Source organism: Podarcis tiliguerta (assembly GCF_965153285.1).
Source record: "Podarcis tiliguerta genome assembly, chromosome: 1".
Taxonomy (NCBI): domain Eukaryota; kingdom Metazoa; phylum Chordata; class Lepidosauria; order Squamata; family Lacertidae; genus Podarcis; species Podarcis tiliguerta.
The window spans coordinates 14,877,553-14,904,768 of NC_139534.1; the positions used below are offsets into that span (position 1 = coordinate 14,877,553).

Sequence of the window (27,216 nt, forward strand, 5' to 3'; positions counted from 1 at the left end):
GAGTTTTCTGTCCCCCCCCCCGCGCGGAGGAAATGGTCCAGCCCGGCTGGATATAAAACGACGGCGCCGGCACATGCTTCTTTTAGACGGAGAGCGAGCGCGCTTGGAGGGCGAAGCGGCGTGTTTGCGCGCTTGTGTGAAAGTGGCGCTGGGGTGCGGGGCAGCTGGCGAGTTGGGGGGGTTGGAGAGGAGGAGGAGGAGGAAGCACCTTACTCGCTGTGCAATAATAGTCATAAGAGAAAAAGAGCGCCCCGATTTTCTTGCAGAGGGGAGGAAAAGGGAGCCTATAGCGAAGGTGCCTTTTCTCGTTCGCCAGTAGGGGCGGCGGCGGCGAAAGCAGCAGCAGCAGCAGCCAAGCCCCGTGCCTGTTTTAATCACAGCGCCCCGGCTCCCTCCTTCACCCGTCCAGCCTTACGAGGCTTGTGTGGTCAGCTGAGAGAAGGAGAAGCGAGCTTAAGAGTTTCAGAGGAGAGGGATCGCCGTGGGTGCCTCCTTCTTTCCTCATAAACACGCTTCCCCGCCGACCTCCCCAGAGTATATTGCACATTACTGTTGCCTTCTCCAAGGGCTGGTCAAACCCGATCTCGTCTAATTCCCCCCACCCCCCCGCCACGGCTCCTTTCACCCCTGCCCTGTTTTCCAAGTGTCCCTCTCGGCTAAGGGGGAGCTTTGTCCTGCTCACTCTGCCCCAGCAGCGCCCGTGCCTTCCTCCTGAAAAGCAAAGCAGCATGAGCATGGCAAACGAAACATACCTCCTCATAAAAGACATAAGGGCCGGACTGAAAAATTTAAATGTCATCTTTATTGTGCTAGAGATCGGTAAGTGGGGTCCCGTGGAACTGTCGTGCTTTTGTTTGTTTTTTCACTCCCCGACTTCCTTGGCCCGCGCTCTAGGTGTGCAAATGTGTGTGTGTGTGTGTGTGTGAGAGAGAGAGGAGTTGACACGTGTCCACTTTTCAGGGAAAAGAGTTGAGTCCACTTTCTCTAAATCTGTCCTTAAGTAGACCCACTTTTAGGGTCCAGAGTGGCTCCTTCCCTGGGCTTTTGGCGAAAGTTGCAGGTTCTTTCGCGCCCAGGCAAAGTTGCATTTTCCAAAGGATGTTGTCCCCCTGTTCTAAGGAAATTTGCTCAAACCTTTCTTTTTCTCTCCCCTTCCCTCCCCTGCTCCCCCCCTTCCATATTCCCTTGCAGGCCGCGTCACCAAAACCAAAGATGGGCACGAAGTGCGGTCGTGCAAAGTAGCCGACAAGTCAGGCAGCATCCTCATCTCAGTGTGGGATGAACTTGGCAGCCTCATTCAGCCGGGAGATATTATCCGGTTGACCAAAGGGTATGTATGTGTTTCCGACAGTGGGGTTAGGCCTCTGCCTCTGCCCGGCCGCTCTTTTGTTTCGTTGCTGAAGCAACTGGCTGACTCAGTGTGTTCCTGTTAACGCTTTGGGCTTCCTCTCCCTTTCTGAGAATCGTAATTGGTGTGGCAGGAGGAGGGGAAGGGAAAACAACATCTCACGGGGCCAGATTAGAGGTGAAACCAGCGTGCTCATTTCCCCTTGCTGTGTGTATATAGAGGAAGTTGCCTTTTGCTGGGTCCTTTATTATTATTTATTGCATTTAAAACCCCACCCAAAAGGAGCTCCAGGTATGGCAAGTACGGTTCTCCCCCTGCTCCATTAATCCCCACAACCACAACCCTTGTGAGGTAGGTCTGGCTGAGAGGCCGTGACTGGTCACCCATTGAGTCGTAGAATGGTAGAGTTGGAGGGGACCCTGAGGGTCATCTAGTCCAACCCCCTGCAATAGTAATAAAATAAGTAAACAATAATTTATTATTTAGACCCCCACCCATCTGGCTGGGTTTCCCCAGCCACTCTGGGCGGCCAGTGGCGTAGCGTGGGTTGTCAGCACCCGGGCAAGGCAAGTAATTTGCGCCCCCTAACCCGTGGATTTGCGCCCCCTAACCCTAACCCCCAGATGTTGCACCAGGTGCGGCCGGCCCCCCCTGCACCCCCCACGCTACACCACTGTGGGCGGCTCCCGACAGAATAAAGCATTAAAAACTTCCCTAAACAGGGCTGCCTTCAGATGCAATGCAGGAATCTTAACTACGGCCGTCATAGTGGGTTAGCTCCTTGTTTTCTCCTGCCCCTGGAGGCTAGGACCCAAATCAATGGGGTTCAAGTGCAAAGAAAGCATATTCCCTCCCATTCCCCTTTCCAGCCACTTGAATCCATTGGCTTGAGTCCTAGCCTCTGGGGCAGGAGAAAGCAAGGGGCTTCATGGCTGAGTGGGGATTTCAACCCTGGCCTCCTCTGACTGGCAGGGAAGGGCTCTGGAGCATGTGCTTCCAAGGTTCTATCCCCAAAATCTCCAGGAAGGTGTTCCCCCCGCCCCGCCCCCCGTCTAGAATCCTGGAGGGCCACTGCCAATCGGCAGTGACAGGTTGGATGAACCCAGTAGTGATAATAATAATACAGTGGTACCTCAGGTTACATACGCTTCAGCTTACATACACTTCAGGTTACAGACTCTGCTAACCCAGAAATAGTACCTCGGGTTAAGAACTTTGCTTCAGGATGAGATCAGAAATCGTGCAGCGGCGGCGCAGTGGCAGCAGGAGGCCCCATTAGCTAAAGTGGTGCTTCAGGTTAAGAACAGTTTCAGGTTAAGAACAGACCTCCAGAACGAATAAAGTTCTTAACCCGAGGTACCACTGTAATAATATAATATTTATACCCCACCCATCTGGCTGGGTTTCCCCAGCCACTCTGGGCGGCTCCCAACAGAATATTAAAAACACCATCAAACACTAAAAACTTCCCTAAACAGGGCTGCCTTCGGATGTATTCTAAAAGTCAGATAGTTGTTTATTTCCTTGACATCTGATGGGAGGGCGTTCCATAGGGCGGGTGCCACTACCAAGAAGGCCCTCTGCCTGCTTCCCTGTAACCTCACTTCTTGCAGTGAGGGAAGGTCCTGGGCTGTGGACCTCAGTCTCCGGGCAGAACGATGGGGATGGAGACGCTCCTTCAGTTTGAGTTGACAGCTTACCTGTGCTCCTAGGGCGACTTGCACACTGAGTGTGCGTGTGCTCTTCTTCTGACCTTAGACACCTGTCGGGGCCTAGCTTTTAAAGCAAAAGGGATGTTTCTGGCCCCCCTTCCCAAACTCACTCGCCTTTCTACAGATGCTAGATTTAGAGGGAACCACTGGGGGAATCAAGGCCCACTCCCCAGTTCTCCTCGCCCCTCCTTCCCTTCCTTTGAACATGATTGGGGCGGATCCAGGATTTAAACAGATGGGTTTGCTGCTGTCACATCCGGCTTGGCTCGCAAGGATGCAGCCTTGACCACACTGGTCGATGAGTCATCTCTTAAAAGCTGATGGCTTCTTATTTTCCTTAAAGGAAGCAATGAGACACCCTCTTTTCCTGTACGTTCTGTTTTGAGCTGGAGAGGCCAAGAGTCATTTGGCTTATTTTAGTGGGTTCAGTAATAGCTGAAGCAGAACCCACACTTTGTGCCGTGCTAAAAGGTCCTGTGGAGATGAGAGAAGACTTTAAGGCACAGTGTGAGCCAGGGGAGTTTTCTTCTCCCCCCACAACCAGATTACCTCTTTGGGTAGGGGCTGTTTTGGAGTTCCGCAGAAGAAAAACTGCGCTCCCAACTTGCAGCTGCTGATAAACACCTTCCTGTCCCCCAGGCCCCAGTTTTTCATTATTACAAAAATTAACGCTGCAACATTCCAACTCATTCATGCGGTTTTGCTGTTGGTAACATTTAGTGTTTCCCCAGCCCACAGGAATCTGCCTCCAAACACTTCAGCCATCTAAATTGTGTGCATGCCATACCTGCATGACAGGCACACAATTCACCTCTGGTGTCATGCAGGCCCTAGGTTGGGTTATATATCCCTGGTCACAAGACGAGGCAGGAGCACAGATTTCCCGAGAAGCAAATCAAGAAAGAAGATTCCCCCTAAACATTAGGAAGAACTTCCTGACAGTAAGAGCTGTTCGACAGTGGAATTTGCTGCCAAGGAGTGTGGTGGAGTCTCCTTCTTTGGAGGTTTTTAAGCAGAGGCTTGACAACCGTATGTCAGGAGTGCTCTGATGGTGTTTCCTGCTTGGCAGGGGGTTGGACTCGATGGCCCTGGTGGTCTCTTCCAACTCTATGATTCTATGAAACCAGTCATACTTCAGGATTATTATATTTTAAAGGGTGCGCACTTAAAGTGTGTTAAGTGGCTCAATATATGGCTTGTTACACAGTTAAAATCTCAGGGCCAGCTATCCCCAGCCTCTTCCCTGTCTCCCTAGCAGAATAGGATCTGTAGATCTGAGCATGTTCCTTCTGGATAATCAAAGCCGTAACTGGGCTTGCTTGCACAAGCCTTAACAAGTCACGAACGCCAGCATGGCCTTGTATGCTGCTTTGAAATCTGATCTGTTAGGGGACCGAGGGTTCAACGCGATGTAATTTTTAAAAGAAGCAACCAACTCTTTCTGCTTCCTCTTTCGATGAGCTCTCACCGTGCGCAGCGGAGAGGTTGGCTTTCTTTAGCATGAAGAGAAGCAGAACTAGCAATTAGTAGGAAAAGCATCTGCGATATTTTCATGTGACAAACGCAGCCCAGAGGAGCGCTGGTGGATCGCTGGGATTGCCATGTCAAATTGCTTTTTTAAACACAATTAAAAACCAAAAGTGTATTTACTTGCACTCACAGAGGGTTGATCAGTTGCTTTTGTTTTAATATTTTAAAGGTTTCAGATTGGTGGTGGCCTTTTCTGCTGTATTTCTGAGAGAAAGAGAAAATCCTGCCTGTATTTTGTGTGCGAGAGCTTTCTAGGTTTCAGCAAAGGAGGTCACATTTGCCTATGTTCTATGACCTACCTTGCAGGCAGGTTGTAAGGATTCCTGAGATAATGTTTGCAATCTGCTTTGAACATGCAAAGGTATTCTAAAGTGCTAGGTACTTTTATTGTGAATGATGTTGAAACTGTAAGCACCAAGCGTCTGTGAAAATAATACCCTCTTTGCAAAAGTCTGTAGTCTGATCTTAAAGGGAAGCGTAATCGTTTCTTAAAAGAGTGAAATGAGATGTGTTCAAGAGACATAGAATTCCCATTGTGAGCAACAATTTAGTCTGTGCAAAAGTATTATTATTATTAATAATAATAATAATAATTGTAATAATAATAATAATTTTCTCCCAGCCACTCTGGATGGCTTACAGTACATACAAAAACATTGTTGTTGTTTAGTCATGTCCGACTCTTCGTGACCCCATGGACCAGAGCACGCCAGGCACTCCTGTCTTCCACTGCCTCCTGCAGTTTGGTCAAACTCATGTTAGTAGCTTTGAGAACACTGTTCAACCATCTCGTCCTCTATCATCCCTTTCTCCTTGTGCCCTCAATCTTTCCCAACATCAGGGTCTTTTCCAGGGAGTCTTCTCTTCATAGTAAAACATAAAACATTAAAAACCTCCTTAGGGCCATAACTTCTCCCTCTTTACGTGGTGATGGCAGATTCCCATAGTCACCTTAAAGCCAATCAAAGAAGCTAAAATAAGCCCCTTAACGGTTCCTTTTCCTTTGGATTAATGAGGTGTATGATAACAATGGCAGAGGGCAAGCAATGTCTCCAAGGCCACACATCCTGCTAGGATGGTGTGTGAATATTGTTTGTTGGAATTAGACTGGGCTGACCTATGATCAACGATAAAGTTCGTTGAGTGACCGTGGGTCAAATTATTCCCTGTCTAAAACCACACCTAGCTCACAGGCTTCTCCTGGAGACAATGACAACCTCTCACCTAGAGCTCTTTGGGAGAAGGCTTAGATACAAATGTGACAAACACAAAAAAGTAACTCACAGTGGCCCACTTCGTACATAATGTTAAACCATGGGTTGTTTTGCAAACCGTAAGATCGTCATGAGCTGTCCCACAAGCGATCAGCCAAACCATGGCTTGATTATCCAAAGTTTGGTTTCTTTCCAGTGTGTGTGTGTGTAGTGGTTAAGAGCGGAAGTCTCGTAATCTGGTGAACTGGGTTCGATTCCCCGCTCCTTCACATGCAGCTGCTGGGTGCCCTTGGGCCAGTCACACTTCTCTGAAGTCTCTCAGCCCCACTCACCTCACAGAATGTTTGTTGTAGGGGAGGAAGGGAAAAGAGAATGTTAGCCGCTTTGAGACTCCTTCGGGTAGTGATAAAGCGGGATATTAAATCCAAAATCTTCTCTTCGTCTTCTTCCTTATGCCTTTGAAAGTTGGTGAGCATTTGTGGTGGGATGGCAAAAGAGACCATGGTTAAGGAAGAGGGCTGGGTTCATGGCATAACACCAAGCTGTAGTTAAAACAAACCAAGGTGTTTTTTTTAATGTCAACAAGCAACCCATGGCTTCAGGCCATGGTTTGTTGGCAAAAAACAAACCGCAGCTAAATTGCTGGGCCGGGTTTGCTCACAACACTAAGCCATAGTTCCATAAACCATGTCTCAGTGTTGCATTCTAGCCAGGCTAGCAAGAACGTTAATCATTGGTTTCAGTGCAAAATACAACAATGGCTGCTTATTTAAGGCCATTTGGAGAGTTCCTGGTTGCCTATATTGCATGCAAATGCCACTGGATTTCACCCCTGGGCTCATTTGTAATCTCTTCAAGTTACAACTTGGCACAAAATGCCGTGTTAAGGTCACTTTCCATTTGCGTCATCTTAGCAGAACTAATACGTGACTGACGGGTGGAGCTAATATGGAGTGGCTGGCTTACTTGTTTGGACACCGATAAAACGTATACCGCTTGTGCCAGCCGTCTGTGTGACAGCCTTAGAAACACTGGCGGCAGAGAGGCAGACAGTATCTTGGATGCCTACTAGTGGTTTATTGCCAAACCTCAGGAACAGGTTCATTTACTAGCTTTATAAATAAAAATTGCATTTGTTAATGATCTTTTAAGAGCCAAACTGTAACTGAGCAGGTCTCCCAACCTGTGGGGGAAGAAGAAGAAGAAGAAGAGTTTGGATTTGATATCCCGCCTTTCACTCCCTTTAAGGAGTCTCAAAGCGGCTAACATTCTCCTTTCCCTTCCTCCCCCACAACAAACACTCTGTGAGGTGAGTGGGGCTGAGAGACTTCACAGAAATGTGACTGGCCCAAGGTCACCCAGCAGCTGCATGTGGAGGAGCGGAGACGCGAACCCGGTTCCCCAGATTACAAGACTACTGCTCTCAACCACTACACCACACTGGCTCTGTTATTAAGTTATAAGGTAGTTATAAGTGCAATGTGAAAATCCAAACGTCATTTCCCCTCGCATCATTTAGTTCAGGGTTTCCCAAATTTGGGTCTCCAGCTGTTTGGGGACTACAATTCCCATCATCCCTGACCAATGGTCCTGGTAGCAAGGGATGATGGGAGTTGTAGTCCCCAAAAACAGCTGGAGACCCAAGTATGGCAGAATTCCCTGTCTCCCACAAGTAAATCCTTTATACATAGTGAATATTTGCCTGCAAGAATGAAAGTTTGTTTTGATTCATGTGCATGACCTTCAAACTTTGGTTTTTAACCAGCGATCAACTGTTTTTCTCTTTCTTTCTTTTTGCCAAATGCAAAACAGAGGGACAACTAAACAGGGTTCCCCAAACTTGGGTCTCCAGCTGTTTTGGGGCTACAATTCCCATCATCCCTGACCAATGGTCCTGCTAGCAAGGGATGGTGGGAGTTGTAGTCCCAAAACCGCTGGAGGTCATGCACATGAATTGAAGTTTGAAGGTCACGCACATGAATCAAAACAAACTTTCATTCTTGCAGGCAAATATTCACTACGTATAAAGGATTTACTTGTGGGAGATAGGGAATTCTGCCAAAGGATGCCTTTTGTTGCGCTTGCAATAAATGGAAGCTTTCTTGTTTCTCTACCCCTGTAGTGTCTCAAGTCCCCATTTGACAATGTTTGATTTGTGCTCTTTTCGTGTTTATACATCTATGCACATGTACAAGAGAGGGACAAATCATACATACACTCGGAGAATGTAGTAATGAAAGCGAATGATCTTGCAAGTCACACAGGGCGCTTCAGCAGAACGCTTGGTGTGTTGTTGCAAATGGCTTTTAATAAATGCTCCCGACTCGGTTAAAAGTTGGTCATGCTGACATACCATTGAGATCAGTGGGACCAATTAAAGGTAAAGGTACCCCTGCCCATACGGGCCAGTCTTGACAGACTCTAGGGTTGTGCGCCCATCTCACTCAAGAGGCCGGGGGCCAGCGCTGTCCGGAGACACTTCCGGGTCACGTGGCCAGCGTGACATCGCTGCTCTGGCGAGCCAGAGCTGCACACGGAAACGCCGTTTACCTTCCCGCTAGTAAGCGGTCCCTATTTATCTACTTGCACCCGGGAGTGCTTTCGAACTGCTAGGTTGGCAGGCGCTGGGACCGAACAGCGGGAGCGCACCCCGCCGCGGGGATTCGAACCACCGACCTTTCGATCAGCAAGCCCTAGGCGCTGAGGCTTTTACCCACAGCGCCACCCGCGTCCCTACCAATTACCAATTACTTGGGACCAATTACTTGTGGCCAATTTAAATCCCACCGATTGTCGTGGCACTTAAATGTGCCTAACTTCATCTGAACTAGAGCTTTAACCCTCCAGCCCTCACAACTGTGCAAAACCTTTGGCTATACAGTAGCAAAAAAATAAAAATCCTGATGTGCAGAGTTATGGGTAGATTGGAGCTGCAATAAAACACCTGCTAAAAATTAAGCTGCTGGTGTCTTGTGTCAGCTCTGCTGTTAGGATTAAGTGGCTGAACAAATTTTCAGCATGTTTTGAAGCAGATAGACCCTCCAGATGTTCCCGCAATGCTGCTTTAAAGTGAAGGAAACTACTTTGTTTTAATAGCATTCCAGGAAAAAGCATGGATGCTGCAAGTAATGTCATACTAGCAGTAGCTGTACTAAAAGGGATTAGACAAGATAGGGGAGGAACAGTTCATCAATAGCTACTAGTCATGATGGGCAATGTGTTAGCTCCAGAATCAGAGACACCATGCATCTGATTACCATTAGAAAGCAGCAGCTTATGTTCTGCTTAAGGTTTTCTCAAAAGGCACCTGGTTGTCCATCGTGGGAAGTGGAAAGCTCTGTTAGATGGTCTGATTCCGCAGGGCACCCCATTGGATGAATGCATGAGTCCTCGAGTGTGAGAGAATGCTTAAAACCCAACCATTGTAGGAACGACAGAACTTAGTTTGGCGCAAGGAAACCTCTGAGAGAGTTGCGTAACTTTGGGCACATGAACGGACCAAGAAGCGAAACACCGCTCAGAGAAAGGCGATGTCCCTGTGGACAGAGACAAATAGAACCAGTTGCACATGTTCTTTTTTCTTTTAAGTTTATTTTACAACACATACACACACACACACTCACAAAAATGCACAATCGAAAACAAAGAACAAAAAACAATGAAAGACAAATAAAACATAACATACACAAGTTTACACAGATCAAACAATCAACTGTTTGTGTGTGTGTACACACACACACACACAGTGGTACCTCAGGTTAAGTACTTAATTCGTTCCGGAGGTCTGTACTTAACCTGAAACTGTTCTTAACCTGAAGCACCTCTGTTCTCATCCTGAAGCAAAGTTCTTAACCTGAAGCAGTATTTCTGGGTTAGCGGAGTCTGTAACCTGAAGCGTATGTAACCTGAGGTACCACTGTAATTTCAATTCTTCTTTTCTTCTAGTTGACTTCCTTCATCCTCATTACGGTTCTCTTTTCGTTTTTGATAAACTGTCTCCTTCTTAGTTCATTATTACTCCTTTTTTTCCTATTTTTAGCTTTTATACTATGATTTATTTTGCAGAAGTTAAATCGAAACAAGTCCAAGTATTAATTTGAGGGCACTGCTTTTTCAGGTGTTCTCTATATTTCCCCCATTCTTTTTGAATTTTTTGCTTGGGCTGACCCCTAAAGGCTTCTGTCAATCTAGCCTATTCAATACCATCAAATAATTTATCTTGCCACTCTTTTTTTGTTGCCAGTTGCACATGTTTTTTTTGTACTGGTATCAGACAATTCGATCTAGGTTGGTTGGTTGTAGGGAGTGGAATTCAGACAAATGCAAGGCGGTTTTCCTAATGTTAGGAATAAGGGTTTGTGGATGCTGTACAACACTAACTTAAACATTAGTTGCAGTGTTGCTGTTTTGTAATGATTGGGTTGCTGTTTGTTTGTGTTGAGCCCTACTGGAACCATGTACATAGGCCAATAAGGGTTTGAGCATCTGACTAAAAAATGACCTGTGAGTACAAAAACTTCAAGAAAGAATGGGGGGGAAATTATAATTTATTTAGGAGGTAAGCAGATGAAAACATTAGCAGGATTTTAATCCCACTTGTAATGTAACAAATACTAAGGACAATATGGAGAGAGATAAAATATAGACTATGAAATAATATGCAGTTGAAAACGTTGACTGTAGGACCCATGGAGGGGATGGGAAGACTTGAAATTCAGAGAAATCTCTCTACAGTCATATCTCTTGGTTCTGTTTGCTTCACGTTGTGGCTTTTCGGGTTGTGAATGCGGCAAACCCAGAAGTGTATACTTCCAGGTTTCGCCACATGTCCAGAAGCGTTCTGCGCGCTTTGTGTATGCGCAGAGGCGCCGCTCTAGTTGCGGACTTTTTGGGGTGCGAACGGCACCCCGGAACAGATTGTGTCTGCAACTAGAGGTACCACTGTATATGTATTTGGTTTTGTTAATAAATTTATATCTGTAAAACAAATAAAAACAGTTTCAAAAAAGAAAGGAAGAAATGACCTGCCACAAGCTGCCTTGCTGGCGAAATCTGAAAGCTGCACACTAAAGTCCTATTGATTTTGGTGGTGTGTGTGGTCCACTCCCCCATTGGATTTTCTGAGAGGAAGATGTGCTTAACCCAACCCCCTCCCCCCCATCAAAACCCAAACCCTGGTCAAGCCTGGTCAACATTAATTACATTCCCCCGCCTTCTAACGTGTCTGGTGTTTCTCTTGGCTAGGTACGCGTCTCTGTGGAAAGGATGTCTCACGCTTTACACCGGAAGGGGAGGCGAGCTTCAGAAAATCGGGGAGTGAGTATCTCGCTTTGCACATGCGCTCAGTTGCTCTCGAAGCCTTGCGCTTCGCAGGCTGGAGCGGTAGGTATCAAATGCCGCCTTGCAAGCATCTGCCCAACCTGCTGTTGCTTTCTGGGGTTTAGCAAAGTACTCTCTGCCCAAAGAGCCTTGTTCCCGATCAGTTTGGCTTTCCTCGATCTCAATATTATTTTTCCCGACAAGTGTGTGGGGAACCCTGCTTATGTAACAGACGGCTTGCTCAGCCATGCACCCATCTGGCCTGAATGCCTTGACTTAAGTACACCTGTGAACAGGTAAGTGTTCAGCCGCCTAAGCTGTCTCCTTTGTTGTGGGTTAACGCATTGTCGTTTTCAAGGACTTGCAGCGCCGAAAACTGAAGTCCTCTATTTAATCCACAGGCTAGGTACGGTAGAGGCTTCTACATTCTGGCTCTGGTAATGAGCTCCAGCCTTTTCCTGCGGGAGCCAGCCTCTGTAGGGGTGTAAAGGTAAATTTCCCCCTTCCGTCGAGCTAGAGCCTCTGGGGTGATGGCGGTCTAAGATGTCACGGGCAAACGCTGCTGCTTTGCTTTCTCGAGCATATGCCTCCGTCGTGACCAGGCAGTCTGTCGAGACCCGTAATGGAAAGTTTGGAAGCGAAGAGCTGAGCATTGTTGGCAAGCTGGAATGTGTCATTTTGGGAACTGGTTTACCTGGGCGCCTGTGCTTGTGTGGATGGGCAATCGCAGAATAACGCTTCATTGCATCAGATAGTCGCAACTTCCTGTAGGCGCCTGCGATGTTCATTCGGGGTGAACCAGCCCAAAATGCGGAGGAATGTTGTGAAAACCTTACAGCTGTAGGAGGAGGACATAGGAACCTGCCTTATGCTGGGGAGCCAGGCCATTGGTCCATTTAGCTCACTATTATCCACTCTGATTGGCTGGCTTCCCAGGGTTTCAAGGCAGGGGTCTATGGCAGCGCTCCCTAGAAACACCAGGGATTAAACCTTTGGCATTCTACATGCCCAGCAGATGTTCTGTTGCTGAGCTGTGGCTCTTAGCCACAGAAAGTTAGACATCGTCTGTTTAAGGCTATGCATGGCAGCGTTTGTGGTCTGATCTGCCGAAAGTGATATCTGATTATTCATAATTGAGGCCATTTTCATAATGTAGAGGCATAGGCAAACTCGGCCCTCCAGATGTTTTGAGACTACAACTCCCATCACCCCTAGCTAACAGGACCAGTGGCCAGGGATGATGGGAGTTGTAGTCCCAAAACATCTGGAGGGCCGAGTTTGCCTATGCCTGGTGTATTAGCTTCTGCTATATTGGGAGTGTTTCCCAAAATTGGAATGTCAGGGGGGATAGTCTAGGGTTAGTACTAACTCAGGAAATAAATCTTATTTCCAATCACTGCATAAAATTATTGCCCCATCGCCTCTTAATTTGAATGAGGTTGGAATGTTTTAATCTCAAAATAAATTACTGCAAGAATTTTAAAAATGCTTTTCGTCACCCTGAGTGATATCATTTTGAGAGGATTAGTGTAAGATTCTGGAACGTAGCTGACTTAAGTGTGGCTAGATCAGTCTTCAACCTAGCGCCACCTTAACTGGACTTCAATTCCCATCATCCCCAGTCCAAATGGCTCTGCTGGTGGGAGCTGTGCTCTGTCATAGGTGGATTGCACCCGGTAGTTAATGTGGAGTTTTGCTTGTGCAGCTGGAATTATTTTTAAAATAGAATAAGGTGCATCGAACGAACAATAACCGGGAGTCACGGTTGGTTCTGTTTTGACGCCTGCGGTTCCTTTAGGTTAAAATGCAAAGCAGGCCACCAAGATGTTTCTGATGGTGACAAATGCCACTCGACAAACCTGGAGCTAAATTTTCTCCAGATTGAGAAATGCTTGAGAATTGCCTGGCTGGTTCCATGTTGGGCCCTACTTTATAGCATGGCGCACTGCAATGCGGAACAACTGTTGCTTTGCAGCGTTTGACTTCGTTGGAACTTAACAGTACAGGATTGCAGCCTTCGTTATGGATTTGCCGTTCTTAGGCCTTCCTGGTTTTGCATGGTCTGATTCTAGACGGGCTTCGTTCGATGAAAGCTCCTCTTTAATTCAGCAAGACTTGGTCATAAGTGTTTGCAGCTGTGTATCTTTTATGGCGAGGAACGGAATATTTGCTGTGTATCCTTTATGAAGATGAATAGACTGTTAAGTGTGACCCACCTCTGACTTGCGGTCTTGCAAAAGGAAGCAGCGGGGACAACCTTGACGCGTGCTTGGAGCTTCAACCTATTTGGGTGCAAGTCCCGTCGGAATTGATAGGATGGACTTCCAAGTGGAGCATGTGTAGAGCTGGGCTTGTTCATATCTCCTGGTCTAGTTTCTGGGGTGGGAGTGGGGGGTCAAGCATCTGGTGCGAATGCCCTTACTGAGGGGTGGCGGCTCCGGAATTTAAAACGAGGCATGCACTGGTCCCTGGAAATGAAGTGGGATGAGGACAGCTGAGGAAAGAAATCTCCACACTCCCTCTCACGAGCTTGTTTTTCTTTGCAGGTTCTGCATGGTGTACTCCGAAGTGCCCAACTTCAGTGAGCCCAGCTCGGATCACCCTGGGCAGCCCAGCAAAGTGGTATGTGCAATCTTGTGCAGCATCGTAACATGCCCACAACTGAGGCGCAGACAAACCCTTAACAGCGTGGCCTTTACAGTGGTACCTCTGGTTACATACGCTTCAGGTTACAGACGCTTCAGGTTACAGACTCCGCTAACCCAGAAATAGTACCTCAGGTTAAGAACTTTGCTTCAGGATGGGAACAGAAATCGCATGGCAGGGATGCGAGGCGAGGCCCCATTAGCTAAGTGGCACCTTAGGTTAAGAACAGTTTCAGGTTAACAACGGACCTCCGGAACGAATTAAGTTCTTAACCCGAGGTACCACTGTACAGGAGTAGGCTTCTCCTGTCGGAGGAGAGGAGCATCTTAAAAGGACAAGAGGAACAAGAATTAGCTTATGTTTGGGGCATCTCGTGGATACAGTGGTACCTCTGGTTAAGAACTTAATTCGTTCCGGAGGTCTGTTCTTAACCTGTTCTTAACCTGAGGTACCACTTTAGCTAATGGGGCCTTGCATCCCCGCTGCACGATTTCTGTTCTCATCCTGAGGTAAAGTTCTTAACCCGAGGTACTACTTCTGGGTTAGCGGAGTCTGTAACCTGAAGTGTATGTGACCCGAGGTACCACTGTACTGTTTATCCAAGCCCCCACAGTTCTTTCTGTACCATGGTTGTCTTAATCTCTCTCTCTCTCTCTCTCTCTCTCTCTCTCTCTCTCTCCATTCCTTTTAAAGGCCCAGGGTGAGCAGAGTAACAATTCCCTCCCATCAACTAATCTGAGTTCTTGTACTTTTGGCCCTACTGGTAAGTGAGTGTGCGTTGTAAAATAATAATAATAAAGTTTTTGTCTTGGAAACAAAGGTTCAGGAACACCTGCGGCAGCAGGTTTAAACTATGGTTTACGGGAACAAAGATTGGAAGCCTATCGTTCAATCTCTGCAGCTTTCCACAAACCACAGTTGAAACCAGTTTTAAGCTGGTTCGGGCTTAAACCAGAAATCGGATGCTTCCTGTCTCTTCTGGCTGGGCCAGAAGAGGGAGGTGTGTTTGTTCCTCACGCTCAGGCGTGCTTATTCTTGTAATGTTAAAACACTGGTTTAGCGTTGACATCCAAACTGGCCTACGGATTCAGAAGGAAAGTAGTTGAGTCATGGGTTAACGCCCCCACCCCTCTGACTCCTCACTCTGGCACAGTTGGGCCTGTAACAGCCTTCCTGCTCAGGTTGTGGCTTAAAGGGCACCTGGTGATTGGGAAGGGTGAGTCGTCAGGCAGTACTGGGGCAAGAAGGTTTGGTTCCCCCAGCTACCCATTGTGTTTGTCTCGCTTCTTGGGAGATGGTACTCCCATACAAGAAGGAGGAAACAGCAGGTAGGGTGTGGAGAAGCTGATACCTGGGGGTTGTGGGAATGTTGTGGATAGTAGGAGAGGCTATATTGATTAAATATCATTCTTCCTCACTTACGCTAGTGAGTCAAGTAGCAGAACACATTCCTCTTCCAACAGGAAGCTAGTTTGCAGATTCATTTGATTCTCTTTAGTTAAGCAATGGGACGCGGGTGGCGCTGTGGGTAAAAGCCTCAGCGCCTAGGGCTTGCCGATCGAAAGGTTGGCGGTTCGAATCCCCGCGGCGGGGTGTGCTCCTGTCCTTCGGTCCCAGCGCCTGCCAACCTAGCAGTTCGAAAGCACCCCCGGGTGCAAGTAGATAAATAGGGACCGCTTACCAGCGGGAAGGTAAACGGCGTTTCCGTGTGCGGCTCTGACTCGCCAGAGCAGCGATGTCACGCTGGCCACGTGACCCGGAAGTGTCTCCGGACAGCGCTGGCCCCCGGCCTCTTGAGTGAGATGGGCGCACAACCCTAGAGTCTGTCAAGACTGGCCTGTACGGGCAGGGGTACCTTTACCTTTACCTTTAGTTAAGCAACCCAGTCTGGCTTGCCCAGATTGGATTATTCCTGGTCAGTCCCCTTTTGGTCCCTCTCAAGCTGAAAGGATGCTGCTTTGCCACCTTCTACTGAAGTCAAGCTCCCATTTCCTTTGAGCGCTGTGCAGGTTTCAGCAAAACAACAACAACAAACCTATGGTTACGTGGAACATCCTCAATAAACACACAAGATGTAACCGGCTGTACTTTTGAATAAATAAGGTATACTGTTCATTGTATCAAATTGTAGATTTCAACGGAAGTCTCATAAGCAGAAGACTCAGTGGATCAGTTCATGCATAAGGTCCATGTATGTATAAGTGACTATTCCACCTGTCTGTTCATACAGTAAGTGTTACTGTAACCACTACTATGCTATAAGATCCACTATCCTGTAATATTACATATTTCTGTTCTGCTGACGAAGCCTAGGATGGCGAAACAAGGCTAATATTCCAGAAATCCTTGCCTTAGACTCTGTGAAAGGATTCTGTGGATCTGTAACAACCCTTCTTGTGGATTATTGGACTCTATGAACTTTAAGAGACTTCCGCTGAAATCTACAATTTGATACAATGAATAGTATACAGTGGTGCCTCGCAAGACGAAAAGAATCCGTTCCGTGAGTCTCTTCGTCTAGCGGTTTTTTCGTCTTGCGAAGCAACCCTATTAGCGGATTAGCGCTATTAGCGGTTTAGCGGCTATTAGCGGCTATTAAAGGCTTAAGGGATTAGCAGATTAGCTGCTAAAAGGCTATTAGCAGCTTAGTGCCTTAGAAAAAGGGGGTGGGGAGCGAAAAAACATCGCAAGAATCGCAAGACATTTTCGTCTTGCAAAGCAAGCCCATAGAGAAATTCGTCCTGCGAAGCACCTCCAAAACGGAAAACCCTTTTGTCTAGCGGGTTTTCCGTCTTGCGAGGCATTCGTCTTGCGGGGCACCACTGTATCTTATTTATTCAAAAGCACAGCTGGTTACGTCTTGTGTTTTTATTGCGCAGGTTTCAGCAGCATCCCAGCGCATTTTGCTATATCTGGGGTTTATACAGCGCTGGGAGAAGTTGCTCCTGCTGCTGCTAAGACACCGAAACACATGTCTTCCATTGTTTTCTCCTTGCCGTTGGTTACTGTTGGCATGTGGATGGCAAAGCAAGCTGCTGTTAGGGAATTCGTGGTCTCTGCAGACACCTTCCCAGCTCACCTCAACCCCTAACACTCAGCAAATTGTGAGAGAGGACAGCTGCAGCTTAGAATGTCTGACGCGCGAATGTCTTGTGTCTCTGTGTTGTCTTTTATTCTTCTTCTTTGCTTTTGTAGGAAATGGTTTGCCAGCAGGACCTGAGCTGAGCGGAGTATCATCTGCTTATAATCATGTCTCCTCCTCCTCCTCCTCCTCCTCCTATGCAGGTACTGGGAGGGTCAGCGGGCGGGGCCCCGCCCCTCCTTCAGTCCCGTCCAATCACACGCGCCCCCCACAAAGCACAATGAGTAACGGGAGGGATCCCCGCAGAGCCTCCAAAAGATGACCCGGCCAAAAGACTCAATTGTCCGCCTAAACTCTGTATACGCCCTACTTGAACACTTAATTGCACTTTTATTTATGGTTAACTGTGGGGGGCGAAGTTTGGTCTACTAGTTCTGTTGTCCAGAGAAGAGGATTTCCTCCCCGCCACACACCTTTCTCTCTCTTCGCCATACTCCCCCCAGGCTGAAAAACCAAGTGAAGCTGCTGAGAACCGCATGAGTCCAGGGGGGGAAATGTCTTAAAATAAGGGTCGTAGATGGAAATTGGGATTCCTTGTTGTGCATCAGATGTTCATTTCCAAAACAAACCTTGAGTATGGTTGAATGCTTGTTTTTCTTTTCTTCTCCTTTTCCTTTTTTTTGCTTAAGTTTGAACTGCCTAGCCTTAAGGTGTGTTAATATTGTCTTTCTGCTGTCTTGACCAACTCCCATCGCGGCTAATGGAGGCTGGCGGATGGAACAAGGGGCAACTGCTCTGTTTAACCTGTGTGAATTAAAATTGCCCCATGAGAAGTGGAGACAGTCTGCCCAATGGCATCATAAAAAAAAGGGGGCTGGTGTTTTCCCTCCGGTGGGGTGGAGTAAGTGGTGGTGGCTGCGTTGGACTAGAGAAGGCCAACAACCTTCTCGTGCCAAACTCTGCCTGCTGCTTCTCCAGGATCTATTTTAAAATCCCAGATTCCCTCCAGGAATGCAAAGCCCACCCCTTTAGTTCAGTAGGCGCTGCTGCATGAGAAACAAATTGAAATTCTTAATGTGCCTCTTGGATGGCTTGCAATTGACCTTCATGGAAGCTGTGACGGCATCTGAAGATCCAGTAGGATACTGCTTTCATAAAGCACAGCTTCTCAGAGGCCAGAGAGATTCTTTGCCACTCGGTTCTGCAAACTGCATAAATCAGCCATTTTTTGTCAGCCCTGCCAATGTGCCCCCCCCCCCCCCCAGTGACGGATGGTGATTTCAAGTTTATTCTGCTGGGAGAAAGAGGAAGGGAATCCCCATACACAGAGAAACCGTATGCCAGGCATTAATCTGGCTCGAGCTGTTCTTCTTGACACACTGGTTTTCTTTTTGGAGCCCTCCATCCCACAAGTGTGTGTATTTAGTGGGGGGGGGGGCGGGCATTCAACCTCACCCTTGCAGCCCAGGGAGTGTTTTACCTCTGTATCCTGCTGGTGGTTTCTGCCGGTGCAAAGTGTGTTTGGAGCGAAGAGCTAAAACGAAACCTGTGTATACGATTTGTGCCGGCATGCTTGCTTTCCTTGCGAGAGCCGCCCTCAAAATTCTCAAGGGCCAATTTGCACACGTAACGCTTTCTGCTTCTAGAGCTAATACCTCAGTTTCTAGACAGAGGAGCCTTGTGCTGCTTAGTGCGAATTGTTTTCAAGCTGCTGAGTTCGGAAAGGGGGGAAATAACTCCCGGGGTCATGTAAAATATGTGCGGTTTTTCCTTTTTATATTGTAAGCAACTCTCAGTGTGACTTTGTACTGGGTAGCCGTAGAATTATTTTCAATCATTTTTGTTTGTTGGGGAGGGGAGAGAAATCTCATTTGGAATTCATGCAAATGCTGTAAAATGACTGTTTTCCCTTCTCTTTTTGTTTGTTATATTCTTGAAGCGGACCTCATAAATAAAAGTTGCACTAACCATGTAAAGCAAAAAGCAAAACACCCCACCACTTTCCCCCTTGTCAAGATCATTTTCTGCTCTGAAATGTGTGTGTTTGATTTCATCTGTAACGATGCTTATCTGGAAGCAGGTCTCACCAGCTATATTTCCAAGAATATATAGGAGTGTGTGGGGTGTGTTCCTTGCCTGGCGTCCCTCTTAATCTGCAAACTTTTGATGAGCGTTTTTGCCATCTTCATCTTCTTTACAAAGGCTTCCTTTGCTTATTAAACAGAAAGCAGTAATAGCATTAATGATACAAATAAAAATACAGCAATGAGCATGGGTTTTAGTTCTGCCTGCATTGCGATCCTACAGACAGAGGAGGAGGAGCCAAGATGGCCACCGTGTAAGGTTCTGCTTCCCAGTTCTCTCCGACCTCTTCTCCCGATTTGGATTTTACAACCACTGGAGTAAGTCATTTACTTTAGTTTTGCATTTAGCTAGACAAGTAATTGCTGGACTCTCCACTGATGTGATGCCAGATTTTAATTAAGTCTGACGAAGGAGGATTGCTTTGGATTGATCTGGGGAAGCTGCTGTAGAAATGGCGTCAAGGTAAGACGCATTTGCCGGAGTTCATCTCGAATCCTCCCTAAAATTTGTGTTGCGGCTCCCAGCCTTTCAAGTTCTTGCTGAAGGTTGCACCAGGGTGACGGAGCCCATACCAGGAGTTTACATTGCTGATAATCTACAAAGCCTGCATCGCAAATCAGCTTCAACGAGCAGATAACCGTACCCTTCGGCAGCCTTCGACACACTGGTTTTTTTTTCGCCAGCCCACATTAGGTTGTTTTTCTATTTTTATTACCTTTTTTATTACCTTTTATTACCTTTTATTACCTTTTAACCACTGCTATTTTAAAAGACTCACAACGATGGGCCAAGGCAAACGCCTAAGGGACTGTGACGAGGCTCTGCCCTCCCCAAGAGCCAAACAATCTAAAACCGACCCCCCTGTGTCTGGCAAATGGAGTGTCCCCACTCAGAACCGTTTTCACCCTCTAATGTCACCAGAAACAACGTCAACACCAGAGGAATTACCTTTACTTTTACCCCAGACTACAGCTGTGGAAGGCAAGCTCGGAGGAAGAGGGAGTGTCCCACTGGGGGTGGCGCAGGTCGCTGGAGTCGAGGACTGCGCAAGACAAGAACAACACGAACATCTCCACCTTGTGGTCAGAACCCTTAACTGCATATTCAAGAAGATTGATGTGCTATCCTCCCAGCTATGTAACCTTGAACAGAAAATTGATAACCTCTGGCCAAAGTTCGAACCAACTGTAGCTACGGGGGAAATGAAGTGCCAGAGAACCTTATCCTCAACCAAAAAAGGAAGTGGGATCCCTAAATATAAACCAAATCCCGCACTGAAACATCAAGCATTGTCTCTGCAACCTAAGAAAATTTGCCTAAATATCGGGGTTGGGTCAGCAAGGTGGCTCACTCTGGATGGGGCCAAAAGGTATATAAGCAACCTACTAAACATAGAAACCACACAATGCGATCTCATTGCAGTATTACCTTTGAACCAGCACCTCAGGCAACAGAAAGTGATGCTTGCGTTTTACTCTCCAAGGATCCCCTCAGCTATCATCAGGCAGAAATCACTCTTGGCTAGGTACGATATCATCCCAACAAGAGTTTTTATGGATAGCATGATCCATCCCCTCCTACTTGCCGGTTACGACACGGAGCGGACCCGGTCGGAGAGGTCGGGAACACCTCGGGACATCGAGCCTCCTATTCCGGAGGATATCCATCCATCTCGAAACTGGACTTATTCCATGTCCCCACGAGCCTTAAAGGATCCCACTGGCGCAAGTAACTCTCTGACCCCACCGGAGGAAAGAGAGCTTTTAGCCACCTTTGGCGACCTTCCACCGAGGGAACAACAAGAAATAATTGATAGACTAGAAGTACTTAATCATCAGCTCATACACGTCCAGAAGAACGGAAAAGCCCTGTCCACTTCTCAGGATAACCTTGCCAGCTTTTCGGAGTCGTGCTTTAAGGAAGCAGGAAGTCTTCCACACCTCAGCCCAGCTCCTAAACCCATACCTCCCCCACTTGTGGGTAAATCCCACCGATGCTTGGCAGACTCAAGTTTTGCCACACAAGCTGGCCGCTCATCCCAACTCTTGATAAATTTTGATTCGCCCTCCAAGAGCCCTCCGCCGAAGAGTGTAACTCAGAGTGCCTCCCACCAAAACAATTCCTTACCATCCAATCCATCAATGCCGGAACTGGAGTCTTCATATTCCCCTGAGCGGCATAGACCCGTCATACAAACGGTAACTGCACGCCGAGCATCCCCAGCACCTTTGCTGGCAGCTGGTCAGGGGAGTGTTCCATCTACATCAAAAAATGGCGCGGATTTGACTGAAGATCCGGCCGGACATATAAACCAAATGGTTTCACCGGCGACCTTTAGACCTCGCGGTGGGGCAGTCTCAGCTAACCCCGTGGTGTTCCCCACTGAAATGTCCGCCCTTGGGTTAGCTAGCGGGAGACCCGTTCTGCCACCCCAGTCAGAATACCTCAATACCAACTTCAAGACCAGGACCCTTCAGCAGGTGCCTATGCAAAGTAAAATAACTGATTTCTTTGTGGGGCCTGCCCTGCCCCCAAAGGTCTCACATTCCTCCCCGAAATGACAGCGAATTGGACTCAACAGGAACTCCCCCCTATCAGTCCTGAGCTGGAACATTGCGGGCTGGAGGGGAAAAAAACTTGATCCAGAATTCCTGGAATTTATTAACCCATTTCATATCATCCTGTTCCAAGAATCGTGGGAAGTAGAGAAAATTGTCCTAAATGGTTTTGAGCTTCTAGAACTCCCAGCCTGTCCCTCCCTGAAAGGAGGCCGCCCTAAAGGGGGCCTAATAATAGGCATTTCTCTCAACCTTCATTCTAAATTTTCTCTAGTACAGGCCTTACCCCCTTACGCCCTTACCGGGCTGATAGCGGGGGAAAAGATCTCACTCCTAGTTACAAATGTTTATTTGCCTCCTGGGGGTTCCTCTCTTGAACTGGGCTCTAAATGGGCCTCGCTGGAAGATCATTTGCTCTCATGTTATGTTAAGTTTCCCAACACCCCGGCCATAATAGGTGGCGATTTTAATGCCCGCACAGCAGCAAACTGGGATTCGCTGACCAAAGCCAAATGGTGGGTTACCCCAAATCTTGATAATTATGATCTGGAACACATCATGAGGAGAACCTCTAAAGACCACAGAGTAAATGAGGCTGGAGTGCTCCTATATCAAATGGCCATCCGTTTAAATCTGGCCCCCTTAAATGGTGCTTGTCTCCCTGATATCCCAGGGGATTTCACTCACCTGAGCGTTAAGTCAAACAGCGTCCTCGATTACCTGTTGGTCTCCAGGGATTTACTTAAGTGTATTTCCACCTTTAAGATTGAGAATGTACAATCTAGTGATCATCTCCCCCTGGTAGCCAAGTTTTCCCTGAACTGGCAGCCAGAGGCTGTTAGACACACGACCCAGATGGTAACCAACGAATCCTTCCAAATAAGAGGAATCAAATGGTCGGAGACCCAGGCTCAAAGGTATCAGGAATTCTTTCAAAAAGAAATCCTTGGGCCTCATCCCAACATAGGCTCTGCCCCAGACGAGCATAGCATAGTGTTGAATCGCTTCCACCATCATACCACTGTTCTTACGTCCTTCTTCAGGCTACCACCCAAAAATTTAAATCGTAACGAGTATACTCACGGTGCCCCCTGGTATAATTCTCAGTGTAAACAAGCAAGACAGCGCCTTCGTGCTATATATAATGTATATAAGACCTCTGATGCATCTACTCTGCCAGCTAGCTACGCACAAGCCAAGCAAGTTTATAAACGCACGCAAAAAATTGCCAAACGCGAGTGGCAACATAATCGTTGGCAGGCCCTGATTGCTGCTTCAAAACCACACAGATCCAGGGAATTCTGGTCCTTGATTAATAGAAGGGTGAGGATATACCCAAGGGCAGTCATCCCTGCACCGACATGGGAATTGTTCCTGAAGAAATGTTTCTCACAAGCAGATGCTCCCTCCGACCATCTGACGCACCTGTTTACCCATCTACCCATTTGGCCTCCCACCGATCCTGACGAAATAGTCAAGCTAATAGCCCAGCTGAAACCGGGCAAAGCCCCAGGGCCCGATCTGATCCCTGCCGAAGCCATCAAACTACACCCAAAATGGTGGGCTGGCATCTTGGCCAAAACCTTCAACGCAATCAACGCCTCTGGTCACATCCCCAAAATATGGAAGGAGGCCATTATAGTACCAATCCATAAAAAAGGTTCTCCAACGGAGCCGGAAAATTACCGTAACATCAGCCTCCTTTCGATTATAGGGAAAATTTATGCCAGCTTCTTGCTGACTAAACTATTGCGTTGGGTAGATGAGACTAATCAGATTGGCCATGAACAAGCAGGGTTCAGAATTAAACGCTCTACAACCGATCATGCGATAGTGCTCTATCACCTGGCACGGAAGTACTCCTCCCCTCCGCGGGGCTACCTCTGTGCGGCTTTTTTAGATCTAAAGGCAGCCTTCGACAGCGTGCCCAGAAATATTCTTTGGGAGAAACTTGCGAAACAGGGCATTGATAGAAGACTCTTATGGCTTATAAGTCAACTCCACGAAGGTACCCTTGCCAGAGTGAGACTCACTCCTGCGGGCGACCTCACAAACCCGATACCAATAAACAAGGGAGTGCGCCAAGGTTGTATATTGGCTCCCTGCCTATTCAACCTATTCATCAGCGACATGCGAGCACCCCTAGTTAATTCATCTCCAAGTACACACGCGCCTAGACTAGCGGACTATCGTTGCCCACTCCTTTTATATGCGGACGACGCAGTACTCCTATCTTTTACACGTGTTGGACTAACCAGAGCTCTGAAGATCTTTGCCACGTATTGTCAACTCAACCAATTAACCATCAACTATGCCAAATCCAAGATTCTGATTTTCTCCAGAAGCCGGAGATTATATAAATGGAAGCTTGGTGGAGCAAAAATAGAGCAAGTCCTAAAATTCCAATACCTAGGAGTTATTTTTCAATACAATCTGGGGTGGAAAGCTCATATACAACACCTACTTAATAAGGCCAAAACTCTGTCATATGCGCTCCTCCGATTTTTCTTTTCGGATGGAGCTTTGCATGTTCCCTCGGCCCTACAGGTGTTCAAGGCAAAAGTGGTGGCCGTGCTCGCTTATGCTGCCCCGCTCTGGGCCGTGTTGACTGATCTTGCTCCCCTTGAGACTCTGCAAAACCAATTCCTACGCCGGCTCCTAATGCTTCCTCTGTGCGTAAGCAACGCAGCCATGCGACTAGAATTGAAGATCGCATCCTTAGAAACTTGTCTGTGGAAGCAAGTCTTCAATTACTGGTTATCACTGTGGCATAGATTACCAAACCATTACCTTATCCAATGCCTATGGCGAGATGAATTCTCTAGCCTTTGGTCTAGTAGAATTCATGCCAAACTCTTGAGATATGGAATCTCTCCTGCAGATTCCCTAAAATTAGATCAAATCACAGCTCAAAGACTGATCCGCCAAAGACTGGATGACATCGACTTACAGCGAAATTATATGCTGGGGGGAGGTGTTTGTTCGCCCCAGAGCATTGGTATCACTTTAACTTACTGCGTCCCATCATACCTCTCCTCCCTTTCGACTGTTGCCCATAGACTGGCCTTCACCAAAGCGAGGTTTAACGTTTTTCCCTCCAATGTCCTGAGACATAGATTCTCAAAGGGCCAAGTCCCCGCCATGTGCGAATGTGATAAGGTGACGCCGGAGTCGCTCCAGCACATTATGTTTTCTTGCCCCTTGTTCAATGTGTTACGAGCAAATCTGCTGGGATCAATCATACAGAAACTAGCGGGTACCCCTCCAACATTCCACCTTGCCCAAATCTTGCAGGATAAGGATACCCATACGACCCTGAAAGTGGCTAGGTTCCTGGTCGCGGTCCTTACCCAAAAGCGACGCCAAGGAGCACTACAAGCTAATTAAGGCGTAGGATGCCATTCTATCTTATAGTATTTTATTGTTATAGCGGTGTTTTAGCGGCTGTTTTTTTCTTTTTTTGTTCCCTTCCCTATTTTTTTTTTCTCTTTCTTTTTTCCCCACGTGCACAAGTTGTTATTTATGTTTTTTCTTGTATGGGCCTATGGCCGTAATAAATAAATTGTTGTTATTGTTGTTGCGATCCTACAAAATTCTGATCTGTGCTTCAGTAACTGGGCACTGTTGGAAAGCTTGCCATTCCCAAACAAGTTCTTCAATAGCAGCAGCTCAGAGGGAAGCTGTGTCGGCTCACTTCTTAAAGGGCATTGAGGGTAGTCGGTGTGGTGGTCTCCAAACACTGTGTGCTTCGACTTCCACCCTCCCTCATCGTTGGCCATGCTGGCTGGAGCCGATGGGATTTGGGAGTCGCGGCAGCAGCAGGCTGGCTCCCTCAGACAGAGGCGATCTGGGGGTACCTGGGAAATAGCCTCCCGGTTGTGTGGAACTTGAAGCGTTCATTGGTTTACAACCACCAGTTCCTAGGCCATCGTAAACAGGTAAAGTATAAAATATCAAAACAATATGAGCCTGGCACAACGGAAGCTTGTCTCTTAGAGTGACCTTGCCAGCTAACCCACCCTGTTTAATTACATGTGGATGAGCTATGCTCTGAGCCCAAATGCTGGCTGCTCACAAAACGGATACATTAGAAGCATCACACACGGTTGAAATCGCTGATTTGCAAGGAAGAAAAGCCAACTTCCTTGACTTCTGTTTGGTTTGTCCTGAGCGTTGTAAGGACCAGCTCAATGAAACCTTGATGTTTAAAGAGATGTTCTGGTAGAAGAAAGGGCAGAGCTGTTCTGGGAAGACACCATTTCGCAGATGAACCCAAGAACATATTTATGGTTAGTAATATATCCATATGTATTTCCAGATTTTAAATGTTTTGCTGTCCTTGATTAATCATTTTGCTCTTTTAAATTTTCTTAAGGGGAAACTGCATCAAGCCAAGAGAACTTGGGCTGAGGCGACACAGGAGGAGCCTCTACTTATTTTTGCCAGCCTTACTTCTGGATATTTCTTCAGTCCCCCACTCCCTGTTATGTAGTTGCTAAGAATACATATGGCTCTCGCTCATAATATAGCCTCAGCGCCACACACGGGAAGAAAAAAACCCTGTCTAACCCTTGACAGTTGCTTGGTCCATGACATAGAGGAAGGTTGAACAATTCCGCTAGGACAGCTTTCAGTGACAATGAGCATTGTTTAATGTTGTCTACCATTGTTCACTTTTGCTCCCTAAAGCAGTCTTCCTCTGCCTGCTGTCCCTCAGCTCTTGTCGGGGCTCCTGTTTATCACTAACCATTGCCCAGGCTTTCTGACCTTGATGGGAGTTGTAGTCTAGAAAGCACTAACTTTGGGAAAAGGCTGCCCTAAAAGTAACACCATTTAAAAATATGATGGTTAGATGTCAACAGAGCTCAACTTTCTGTATTTCAGAGGGTTGTTAACATCCTCATCCATGATCATTGTGAAATGAATACCCAGCCCAGTGTTGTTGTTTTTCTGGGGGTACAGTGGTTCCTTGGTTCTCAAACTTAATCCGATCCGGAAGTCTGTTCCAAAACCAAAGCGTTCCAAAACCAAGGTGTGCTTTCCCACAGAAAGTAATACAGAATGGATTAATCTGTTCCAGACATTTAAAAACAACCCCTAGAACAGTAATTTAACATGGATTTTACTATTTAATGAGACCATTGATCTATAAAATGAAACCAATAAACAATGTGCTGCAGCCACACAGTCAATCAATCAGTAGCTGAACTGAGTTCCACATAGTCACAAAAACAAAACTGCAAAAACAAAAAAGCAAAATAAATGGCAAAATCAGACAGACCTCAGTGTAACATTCAAAATGGAAGTGTGGCTCTCAGGTCGGAAGCATAAGACTCAAAACAGCATGTTTGGCTTCCAGGAAAAGTTCACAAACTGGAACACTTCTAAGTTTGCAGCGTTTGGGTTCCAAGTTGTTTGAGTACCACTGTACTTGAGAGTGTGCAGTACTGACACTCTGCCCCCCTGCCACTTACAGTAACAATTTCATGGTGAATTCCAGTACCTTTTTTACTAAAGAAAAGAAAGCACTGACTGCACACAATAGGACTTTTAAAAAACTGAACGTTTTTAAATGCACAAACCTAGGTGTGTCTTTCTATATACCTGGCATGCCCTCTCTTCTGACAAGGCAGCCATACTTGTAAGGAAGAGCTTTTCAAAATAGCTGGTTCATTAACGCGAAGGCTGAGCCTGTTTCATTCTGCCCCATAAGGAGCGGTTA

At 47.0% G+C, this 27,216-nt stretch overlaps 1 protein-coding gene across 4 annotated transcripts; it reads left to right on the plus strand.

Annotated features, from left to right (window-relative positions):
- Nucleotides 1–89: 89 nt before the first annotated feature.
- NABP1 (nucleic acid binding protein 1) lies at nt 90–26,018 on the plus strand. 4 transcript variants are annotated; one of them, XR_014505003.1, is made up of 8 exons: nt 90–819; nt 1,192–1,330; nt 11,049–11,120; nt 13,670–13,745; nt 14,463–14,532; nt 16,965–17,054; nt 25,666–25,783; nt 25,870–26,018. XR_014505003.1 is itself a non-coding variant. In XM_083413940.1 (7 exons), exons 1-7 carry the CDS (start codon nt 729–731, stop codon nt 25,902–25,904), a joined length of 573 nt encoding a protein of 190 aa, XP_083270066.1. In that variant the 5' UTR covers nt 603–728; the 3' UTR covers nt 25,905–26,018. The 4 variants fall into 4 exon arrangements, 2 of the variants coding, with proteins under 2 accessions (XP_083270065.1, XP_083270066.1); XR_014505004.1 differs by having other exon boundaries at nt 603–819; nt 25,675–25,783; XM_083413940.1 differs by lacking the exon at nt 25,666–25,783 and having other exon boundaries at nt 603–819.
- Nucleotides 26,019–27,216: the final 1,198 nt, after the last annotated feature.